The 11,972-nt window shown below is 36.8% G+C and overlaps 1 protein-coding gene across 1 annotated transcript; it reads left to right on the top strand.

Annotated features, from left to right (window-relative positions):
• The first annotated feature begins 7,386 nt into the window (after nt 1-7,386).
• On the top strand, nt 7,387-8,852 carry LOC104610369 (AT-hook motif nuclear-localized protein 23-like). The gene has a single exon (XM_010276941.3). The coding sequence runs from the start codon at nt 7,664-7,666 to the stop codon at nt 8,519-8,521; it is 858 nt and encodes a 285-aa protein (XP_010275243.1). The 5' UTR covers nt 7,387-7,663; the 3' UTR covers nt 8,522-8,852.
• Nucleotides 8,853-11,972: the final 3,120 nt, after the last annotated feature.

Genomic DNA, 11,972 nt, shown 5'->3' with positions numbered 1-11,972 from the left:
ATTTAATTCAGCATCTTGATTGCTGAGAAACAGAATTTATTCATTGCTTGTTTTCTTGGCCAAGTTATATTTCATGTTGGATCATTTTCTAGCTACTTGTTTGCAGCAGTAACAAAATATGTCTGGATGGTAAAGGTGTAACAACACTTGGTTGTAATAAAGCAAGATTCTTTCGATGCACGTTTCAGTTTTATACTTTTGAGGAATCAGATTTTACTGTTGTATCTGTAATTTAGAATTCAGAGACTAATCAATTTGATCTCAATTCTCAAGCTGTTCAAGTTGGTTTGATTCAGCATTTGGTTTGTTGCACCATGTAACAAAATAATCCAGACCTCTACAAAAGAAAAGATAGAATTTGATCTCCTTTCAACAATGAAAAAAATCTATATATTTTCTTTTTCTTTCCATTGTTTTTCCTTTTTGGGTAGCTATCAAGCCAATCTGTTTCATCCACTTAATAATTAAACTTGTATTATGTAAAAATTTTTTTAACTATTAATAATCACTCTTTAAGATTTTGTCCTGTAGAGTCTTCGCCATCATCATTTTCTTATTTGTATATTTATTATCTATTTATCCATCTATGTGCCTACTCTTGTATCTTAATTAGGTGTCAGTAAATCTAATCCCTCTCTGTTGAAACTTTGTTAATAGAACCATAAGAGAATAATTAATTGATCCCGTACTCAATTATTAAATTAAAAAAGAATCTACATCTTTCAATTTTCTTACTAATAATCCTTTCATAATGGAAACAGACATGATATATTTTAATATTTGACATTCAAAACTTAATTTTGGTCTATATCCCTTTCTGTTTAGAGAATATAAATGGTGTATTAAATAAGTAAGAGAGAGAGAGAGAGAGAGAGAATGATCCAATTACTTTGCAACTTCTTTCTTAATCTTTAATAAAGAGAGATCTGGTTATTTAATAAATTTTATTCTAGTAGTGCAGCTAAACTAAAAATTAAAAAAAAAAAAAAAAAAACATGGTTACTTTGTTGTAGCAAAATCTTGGTTTGCAGTTTTCTAATTTATTAGCATTAGGGAGGGTCTCATCATGAAATGATTGAATCAAAGAATCTTCCCAAGGTCTAGTCATTTCTATTAATCCTTGATAAATCAAAGTGACAACATATAATGTATAAGAAAGTAGTCGTTTTTATATTCATGATCAACACTACCAACAAATACTTTTAAAATCACTCTCTGCTGTTACATAGAATTCTTTACTCAGATGTAATTGATATATTTTAAGGAAAAACGGTTATAATTTCCAGTATTTTAAGGAAAAACGGTTGCCTCTTGCCACTTCTTGTTTCATTATAAAACTAGAACTTAAACAAAAAAATTCTAGTCAAATTACAAGGATCTTGTTATTTTATAGTTACTTGATTAATTAACCATGAATCCTTAAATCTTAAACCGAGGGAGTTTATGTTTTAGATTGATTGGATAAAAGATTGAACTTATATGTGCTAACAAAGAGGTTTTGTTTCATTGGGTGAAGCTTAAGGACTAATGACCTGACAACTGGTGGTATTAGAAAAATTTTAAAAACATATGCATATAGACCTACAATCTCCCTACTAGGGCTACATGGGGACCACTTTCTTGAAAAGCTATAGATTAGTTGAGAAAAAAAAATTGTTGTTGAAGAAAAGCTCATGGGCCCTCGGACTTAAACCCTAATTAGAGGAAGTTAATTACTTTTCTTAAGTCCGAAAAACGCGGTTTCATTGGTTCAATGGTGTTGTTGTCAATGAGATGATGTACAAGATTTGTTAATTTTTATGAAGTAAGATGACGGATTAGCACAAGTCCTTAGGCTCCATAGGAGCTCTTACCTGTAAAGAACGCAAGGATCAATAAGTTAACTCCTTTGAATCATTCAAAGCAGTCAAAATTAGAGGAAGATAACTAATTTAAGTTTCCAACATATGAAGTCACGTTTCATAACCCCAATGCTTAAGATCGTAATCAACATTAAATAAAATGAAAAATTCCGTTTATCAATGTGTTGATCGAAACCATATAGTATTAAGTATTAACAACTTAACCCATTCTATTTACAAGGAACACCATCATGTATCTTTTAATCATTGTTTTTAATAAACTTTTGATGGCATCCGAGTTTAAAAAATAATTCTCAGCCATAACCTATATGTCAATGATTCAAGGAGACAATAGAACCAAGTATAAAATAAAAGAAAGAAAGACAGAGAGAGGGAGAGAGAACCATATTTTGGCAAAGCTATGATGTATTATATCCTCATTGAGAACAAAAAACAAACATAAGACCATTGTTGATTGTACAAGGTAATCAACTAACATGGTGTAGTTTAATTGAAGGAAACTTGTTTTGTGAGAATAAAACTAAAAACACATTGAAAGACTGAAGAGCAACTGAGCAAGACCATGCTCCATGCAACTCTCAAAAAGAAAATGCCCTTTTAATCCTCTACAACAGTACAACCTAAAGAGAATGTAACAAAAAACAAGAAATAACCTGGACCTAGAGTGTGTCTCTATTGTACCACAACCAACCCTTCAGAATCACATCCATTCTCACCTAGTCCGGACCCTTCGGTATAAATTTGAGAGAGAGAGAGAGAGAGAGAGGTGATGGGGACTTGTGATGTTGATATGTGGGGGATGTGGAGTTGGTGGGTCTTTCTAAGGACGAATCGGATCAGATATACTAGCAAACGCAAAGTGGTCTGCTACCTATTCTTGCCACTATGGTTTGGTCTGTGATGACTGATGATGCGCTGCGTGTGGCCTCGTTGGGCTATGTTTAGTTTTCTGACTTATGTTGAATTGTGACAGAGACTAGAAGATTAGAGAGAGAGAGAGGTGGGGCCAAGGGGCCAATGGGGGGCAGTGGTGATGGCCTGATGGGAGAAGAAGAGATGGAGGCGTGTGGGAAGTAGCGTAGTGGGGGCAGTGGGAGTTGTTGGGGAGGGGTGCCCTAAAATTCGGGGGCTTTTCCTAGGGCTGGGACAAGGTAAGGCTTTATCTCTGCCCCAAGCAAAGGACGCCTGACCTTACCAGCTGCCCGAATGGAACTGGCCCATTGGCCCGGGTTTTCCGGGCAAGCAGGTTTGACCAATTCCCGATGAAAGCGACTGCTGCCTCGTGGCCGACAGCTCTACGGTGCACCCCATTTTGACTTGGAGACCACACGTGATCCCCCCCCCCCTCCTCCCATCTCTCTCTCTCATGACATCAGAAGCCATTAGACAAAGAGAGATGGACCAACTGGCTAACCCTAATATCCTCTCTGAATGGATCTGGAGTCAGATCAGAAGTTCAGAACCAGAAATAAGAAAGAGGATTTCGGATTCGGAACGGCCCCTCCTGGCTCACAGTCACAACCAGGCACCAGCAATAGCATTTCCTCCTGTCTCAGAATTAGGTAGATCGTCCCGATCCATCTTTCTCGGTGTTGGGTTCTCTTTAAAGACTCTCTCTCTCTCTCTCTCTTTCTCTCTCTCTAAACTCTAAGCAGTAGAATTTCAGACTCATGGATGAGGCTGCAACTCTGCCATGCCAGAGACTCTGTTCTCTGTCAACTGACTTCTTCCCCTAGAATTTTGCCACGGCCATCTCTTACAGGTTATTGTCGTCATTTCCCATGATTAATTTCTCAACCCAGCCCTCCTCCCAATCTCTCTTCTTCATGAAATCACCACTTTCTTCTGCTCATCAATCATCATCATCATTGGTCAATCTGCAGATACCTTCATCACAACCGTCCAGCTTATAGACCACATTAAGGATCTGTACTTGCAAATATTATATTGAAACCCTAAAATCCATCTACCCTTCTAGTTGACTCCCTAAGAATAAGAAAGAAAGAAACTTTGTAGTCTTAAAAATCTTCTTGGGGTCCTTACTCCTTCTTCGTCCTTGTGTTTATATAATATATATATATATGCATGACCAATTGAAGCAGCATATCACGCTGTTTTATTTATTTTTTGATTATTAAATAGGATATTCAATCAAAGTCGTGATCTGCGATTGTGATCGTCTTTCTTTTTTTTTTCTACCTTCATATAAAATGACAAATATATCCTCTTGGTTTTGTATAGCTCTCTGTTGTCTCTTTGATGATGAATATGTATATTATTAAATAAATGTTTGTATTTGATTTATCTTTAAAATTTAGAATAATTTTGTTGATAAACCGTTTATTAACAATTAGACACTATTAGTTGCCACATCAGTAGAAGTAAACAGTGAATAAATATTTAATCTTTGAAGGAAACGTTGGAATGAATATGCTGATTTGGCAATAACATAGGCTTTTAGATAAACACCTGCCACCACCTAGCGTGCTGCGATAATAGAAGGTAGGATCTGGAGACTGATTCGGAGGTAGCCAGGTGGAGGATGTAATAATGTTAGACGTGAATGTGCAATTTGGACCGTACATGGTGGCTTAGAGAGAGAGGGACAAAATCGTAAATTAAGAAGAAATGGAATGGTCTTATCAAAACATAGTATAGTAGTAGTACGACGTACGAACTAGCAAAGGGCAAGGGAGAAGGGAGAAGGGGTGGAGGCTGTAGGCAATAGACCCTCCCAGTCCCAGCTCCCACCCACGGGAGTCGGGACCCCCTTCCCCTTCCGGTCTCCCCTGAGGCCTGAGCCCCTTCACTTGAAGTTACGTGGCTACAGCTTCTGATTTGACGTTCTTTTTGATTCTTTCCCTTTTAATAATCAGTAGCTTTACTTTTACCATCAGAGATTGACCATCTAAATCCCACCCCTAACCTTGCCACGCGTCAGATATTCGACATGTTCACTGGGCTACGGTTTCGTGGACGGTGGACCCCACCCTGGGATGGGGCCTGCAGCAAGATACCAAACGAAAGAAAACAAATTCCTCAGGTTGGAGTAGTAACCCGTCGACCAATCAAATCAGAGCAAGTACCGTGATGTACGGCAGGGATTAAACCCAAGATATCAATTTGGCGAGCTTTAGTTACACCCTCTATTACGTGATCAGGGTTTCATGATAACCGTTATGGCAACAATGGGTGACGGCCTCGGGAGGAGTTCCTTTGACAATATTACCATTATTTACTACTGCCTTACATGACCAGCCGACCAGGCAATAAGAACTTAATAAGAAGAAGAAGAAGAAGAGGAGAATTAATTTAATTTAAATGATAAATTATTATCTATAATAATATAATATTTAATAATAATAATAATAATAATTTGGGGTTAGGTAGGCTATGGCCGAGGGAAAGGTGAGATATCTCATTGGAAAGGCAGGAACATTGGGGGCTTTTGTTTTGTGTATGAAGACTTTGAAGTTGCAATCTCTCCAAAGCTTTCCTAGTTCTTACTTTATTTGTCACTTGACTTCCTAAAAAGATATCAAAAAGAATAACAGTTTCCTTCTGTTTCTTTCTCTCTCTCCCTTTCTTTTTTTTTATACTAATTAAGATAGTTTCTTTTCTTTTCTTTTTTCTTACAATTTGTTTTTATGTTGGAAATTGAAGATCCTGTTTTCATGGTGTTGTGTAAGAGACATCTGTTGCCATCAAAAATGAAAATTTTGATTCTTAATTTAAGATAAAAATGCTTGCAGTGATATCATCTCTGCTGTTCTTTTATATATATATATATATATATATATATATATATATATATATATATATATATATATATATATATGCTTAGGGTTTAATATACTAGGGAACCATTTGACATGCCTGAAGAAGCAGATCTGATTGACTTATTGCTTTGTCCTTTGGTGAATAACTCATTAAGTAATTTGGGTTGCTTAAATAACTCTAAATATTTTATAATATAACTATTTTATCCATTAATAATTAAAAGACAAAGTGATAAGTCATTCAGTTCAGCCAGTTCAACCCTTATCAAATTAGTGACCCCTAGGTGTGTAAATACCCTTCAAAATCCTATATTTAATTATACACAGTTATAAATAGACATTATCTTGTTTATTTCTTGTATTTTTGAGTAAATTTAAGCCCAAAGGACTAATCCACCTCTCCTCACATGAATGCATGGTTTGAACCTGCCAGGTCATATCCCTCTCCATGCTCCAGGTGACAAGAAAAACTTTGTCACTAAAAGGGGTCCAGAGCTTACATGGAGAGAACAGAACACCTTTCGTCTTTTTGTGGCTAATGAATTTTATTATACAACAAATAGAACATGTGTCTGGAAAACTTGTGATTTAGAGCCATAATTTGGCTGGCCCATGGATTAAATATTCTGGTTAATTATTAGCCTGTGCTGCTTCACAAAATTACAAGTAAAAAATAATTGTACTTTTTGACCCAAATAAAACAAATACTTATTAATTATTTGGGTTCTGTGTTTTCCTGTTTCATCTAACGCATAAATAAATAAAAATGAATATTTATGTGAATATTCATTTTTAATTAAAGAGGCTGATTCAGGCATGTTCCCATCTTTGATGTATGGGACACTTCTTTTATGAAAAGGGAGAAAATACTTATTTATAATAATAAAAGCTAGGGCATATATATATATATATGTTTGCAAGCAAACACTTTTGCACCAGAAATCCTGGTTTATCAAAAAATGAAATGTTTGGACTGATTTTCCCTGATGGGTGTTCACTATTCAGCTCTCAATTAATTCAATTCTGCATTCTTGACGGATTTGAAACTCATGAATAAGGGGACTAATCATTTAGGTTCTAGGGAACTGAAGGAACTGGATTGATGTGAGTGAAGAGTATGGGTTTATTTGAGAGAGAATGAGCAATATGTACACCAGGGTCCAGATGGATAGATTAATAATTTTCTTCCAAAGGATCATTTTCTAAGGTTCGACTTAACACAATTTGGTGAAAATAAAATGATTTAAATGCTAATCAAGAAGAAAACATATGAAGAATTAATAGAGTTATACCTGCAGCCAAACAAACAAACCCCATAAAGAAATGCAATTAAGCAGAAGCAGAGCTAATAATCAAGTAAAGAAAGCGGCTGAAACTGAAAGCCAAATAGAAACTGAGACGAGAAGAGCCGTTCAGACATGAGAAAGATGAAGTAGACAAGGGAGGGGGCCCATCCGCCGCACCACCACCTCTCCCACTTGCCCAATTCCCCTCGTTGTGCAGTTGTAAATTTGTAAAATTTGCTCCCTCTCACGTTTGAGCTTTAACTCAGAATGGTCAACTTCCTTTAACCATGGTTAGCTTAACCCAAGCCCTCTCTCTCTCTCTCTCTCTCTCTCTCTCACTCATCTCACATATAATAATAAGTACATCTAACCCAACCATCCAAGGGTTTATATTTAAAACCCCATTTATATTCATTTCATATGATATCACAATCTCTCTCTCTCTTTCTGTTTCAAAAATATAAAAATGTTTTCATATTTAAGCTTTTGAAGGCCGAGAATGGCTGCGTTTGCTTCTTTATCTCTACTTCATCCTTCCCGCTCCTCTTCCCTTTCTCTGCACTCGATCCTCGTTGTTGTTTTCTATTCTGTCTAGGGTTCGAGTTCCGGGGTTCTCTTTTTCTTTTGTTTAATTAATACCTACAAAAAAAATCAAATCAAATCAGTTTTTTTCCTTTTTTTAAGTTGTTTTTTTTATTTGTTTTTCTTGTGTTCCTGTTTTTCTTTTGATGTGGGCATGGCGGGTTTGGATTTAGGCACTGCATCTCGCTATATTCATCGACTCCACCAGCCGGAATTGCACCTCCAGAGGCAACCGGAATCTGAAGATGACAACAATAGGGGTCAGTTTTCCGGCGAGCGTGACGATAGTAATCACCAAGGACTTGAGCTTGTTGCTGCTAACGCCGGCCCCGGAGACATCGTTGCTCGCCGACCTAGAGGCCGACCACCTGGATCCAAGAACAGGCCGAAACCACCTGTAATTATTACAAGGGAGAGCGCCAACACGCTACGGGCCCATATACTGGAGGTGGGAAATGGCTGTGATGTCTTCGACTGTGTGGCAACGTATGCTCGCCGGCGTCAACGTGGGATCTGCATCTTGAGTGGAAGCGGCACAGTGACTAACGTCAGCTTGCGTCAGCCGGCAGCTGCCGGTGCGATCGTCACGTTGCACGGGCGTTTCGAGATATTATCGCTATCAGGTTCCTTCTTGCCACCTCCGGCGCCACCCGGTGCTACGAGTTTGACGATATTTTTGGCGGGAGGGCAAGGTCAAGTCGTCGGTGGGAGCGTCGTTGGTGCTTTGATCGCAGCCGGACCGGTTATCGTGATAGCCGCCTCGTTCACGAATGTTGCGTACGAACGGCTTCCTTTAGATGAAGAGGAACCGCTTCAGATACAACCCCCAGTTTCTCAGTCTTCCGGTGGTGGTGGTGCTTCCGCTGGAGCCGGTGGTGCTGGTGGCGTCAACAACCCATTTCCCGACCCATCATCTGGTCTTCCATTCTTCAATTTGCCGCTTAACATGGGAAATTGTCAGTTACCCGTTGACGGCTGGGCTGGTAACCCAGGTGGCCGCCCTCCTTACTAACAAACAGATAATAGGTGGCTTCTCAATCGGAAAAATCTTTAATCTCCACGCTGTGAAGTGAAATCCAGCTCGGCCGAGACCGATTGCATCGAAGAGATTAAGTCTGTCTTTGGACCACAGAGGTCAGCGAATTCATGGATCCATCACCATGTATAATTAGTTCTTTTTTTTTTCTTTTTTCTTCTCTCTTCTTTTTCTTTTGTTTTTTTCTTTCCTTTCTCTTGTTGTTTTGGTTTTGTTTTTTGTCTTCTCTTTGGCTTCTGTAAGTCCTCCTTGTTGTTGTTCTTCTTCTTCATGGAACTCTCTTCTTCATAAGTAACGGGTTTGAGGATTTGGACTTAGCAACTTGCACTATTACCATTACTCAAGACAAAACTATTAATAGTATAGTACTAATACTACTTACTAACCAGTGGCAGTTACCATTGAAAGTTGAAACCATAAACTAACTTCTGTTTTTAGAATTATTAATATATACATAAATATTCCAAATTTTTTTCTTGCATATATAGGATCTTATGTTTCAGTTTCCTGTACTTGCCTTTTTTGTTTACTACAAAAGATATGAAAGAAAGTAAAGACTATAAGCAATAAATTTTTCTAAGAAAAAAATTAAAGAACTACTTAACTCGATCTCTTCCTCTCTTCTTTTTACATATTTTTCTTTGCTTGTTTGGCATTTTTCAGTAAAACTTTTGAGATGGAAGCAAATCAATAAACTCGCAACAAATTAGCTTAGTTAAGTTGGCAAACTAAAGTAGTAGAAGAATTATTTGTATACTCGGTAATATTATAATATTACATAGCTAGCCGTAATAGCTTTTGCTTCTATTAGGGTTGCAGATTTTATAATTTTAGAGTTGTGTCCTTGACCGGAGCAACTTAGGAGGTTGAAATCATGGCCTCATGGGTTTTTCTTTTCTCAACAACATTGGCTTAGAAGAGACTATCCCAAATGGGTTCTTCCTGCTGAGGATGTAATTCTATTTGGAACCTGTGTGTATACAAGTTCTAACCTGAAGCATTTTGTTGCTGATTCTCCTCTCTCTCTCTCTCTCTCATGTGGCTTGGCTTGGTTCACAATGGTTCTACCCTGAAACATTGTTAATTCCGTCTTTAAATTCGTCAATCTCCTTGTTTTTTTGTTTAGTTTTATGCCACCATATTAATTTGCAGGTACAACAATAAAAAATATAAAACACAAAGTCAATCTTTCCCCTATTGGAGCTTAGTTGTAAAGATCTGGGTGCTTTGTTGTTCTTAGGGTTTATACCTTTTCTCTTCTCCAAATATATCAAGTGATAACAAGAGTAGTGCATGTGGCACTTACATCACCCCGTTCGTCTTTGTTATTGTCACAAACATTGTTTTGGAATTTGGTTCCACCTCTGAGAGAATCATAGCATTGCTATTGAGAATAAATTTTAGTGAAGAGAGGTTCACTTTCCAATGGAATTTAGCAGAGAAAAGGATAGATTGCTGTAAACATTACATTAATTATTGCACCCTTTGGCTTGCGGATGACATGCTGATGCATCGGCGGGATGGTTGATTAATAATAAAATCTAGACCCTCCTCTCCGGTTTCATAACCAATCCTCTACTACTTTAGAACTCCTCAGAGTGTCTTTTAATTTCTATGTGCTTCTGATCTTCTTGTAGCTATTGATTTCTTTTGAAGAATGATATGAAATTTATTTCATCCTTTATTTAATTCATTGTTTCTTTTCTACAATTATTTGAAGCATCTGACTTCTCATGATAATCTTCTCTAGATTAGAAGCTCAGTCTATATGCTTATTTGTCAGTTAGATGCTAGCCAGTACTGCAATACAGAAATACAGACTAATTTTTTATGATTTTGTTTTCCCTAATGGATGATTAATACAACTATACTGAATTCCAGAACCCCTTTCATAATCGCCCAGACCATTTTACAGGACCCACAAACCTACACAAAAATATCTTGAGGTAGCCTGAACTACTGAGTCACAGGAAGTTCTAGAATTGAAACCATCTTGAGGAACTGTTAAGTTTTCCTCCATAGACCACAGTACTTTTTAACCATGCCAATAACAATTGTAGGAATTCTTTTTTTGCCATATCTCTAGCTTCAGTAAGCAAACTGAGATTGATTACAGAAATATGGTCACCAAATGATCCATCTAGTCGTTCTTCCTAGAATTTTCTGTATGGGAAATGTCAGCCAAGTCGAATCCGATATTTTGATAGCTAAAACCCTTCTATGCAATTTTGGGGAGCTTATGATTCAATTAATAATAATGTATTCTATCCTATGAAAGAAAATTAAAACATGTTTTTTCTTATTATATTGGAAAGGAAAGAAGACTGAGAGACACGAAGAGAATAAAGTGGGTTTGATCTCCATGCTGGTGGTCAGAAAATAAAGGTCCTCCATGCTTATTATACCCCCATTAAATGGAAATGGTGAATATAAGTATTTTAGTTGAATCAACACTCAAGGTATCAACAGTTTCATCTAATATTTATTAAATTTACGGTGGATAATGTTTTATTTGGTCATGAGCAATAGATAATTCAAAAATGCAGACAATGATCAAATGCTCTCTCTTTTTGTGCTCCTCTGCTTGTATATACATAATTAATTAATGTACGAGCAATCACAAACTCATACATAAACATTTTCATAGATGTAAGGTGCCAAGACTTGCATACTCTTTTAAATTAAAGGCTTCCCTCAATTTATTTTACCTTTTCTCTTTTTTCCTCCTTAATTTATAACCCATTTAATAGTTCTAATGTATATATGCATGTTTGTGCAACTTCTACTTCTTACTAAGATAATAGATCAATTATAGATTCCATCAAATCCTTAGCAAGGTGAAATTTGATTATACATTGTCTCGGTATTTGAATTATATAGGGCTTAGGAATGTATATAAAAACCTGATTATTCAGTGACAAGCATGCTTGTGATCCGGGTTGTCTTTTCGAGTTGAGAATCTGTGAAATCATGTTAAATCTTGTTGTTCTGTGTTTTCAACTTTTTTCATGTTTTCTGGATTTATGGCACAAGGCTCAGTTTGGAAGGAATACAGATACAAATATTTACAGTACAAATACATAAAATATAAGGTTTTGCACTCTACGTACTCCTTCCAAACTGAGCCTTATTTTCTAGCTTTGAGGATGGCCCAATGGAATTCACTATTCACATTTCCTGCGGTGTAAGCAAAACTTAGTCGTTGTCATACTGAGAATTGGATGCCGCTACAGAGAACAGGTGATGGTATGGTTGTTGAGAACTTACACATACTCACCTTTACAGGTATTTAGTTATTTCAGAAGGGATCTTGAATCTATCATCTCTTGGGAATCAAGAGTTTTTCTTTTATACAAAATTGTTAGCTAGATGAGTTTTAAGGCCTTTTTTTTTCTGAATAAGACTAAGAGAGATCACTCCAGGCAAA

This window comes from Nelumbo nucifera, chromosome 1 (assembly GCF_055504915.1).
Source record: "Nelumbo nucifera cultivar China Antique chromosome 1, China Antique-T2T, whole genome shotgun sequence".
Taxonomy (NCBI): Eukaryota; Viridiplantae; Streptophyta; class Magnoliopsida; order Proteales; family Nelumbonaceae; genus Nelumbo; species Nelumbo nucifera.
The sequence above is the reverse complement of the archived record's forward strand: the minus strand, read 5'-3'. Positions and strand labels throughout refer to the sequence as shown.

Bases quoted from the DNA above. Each gene is read 5' to 3' on its own strand.
- LOC104610369 (XM_010276941.3), top strand. From the start codon at position 7,664: ATGGCGGGTTTGGATTTAGGCACTGCATCTCGCTATATTCATCGACTC.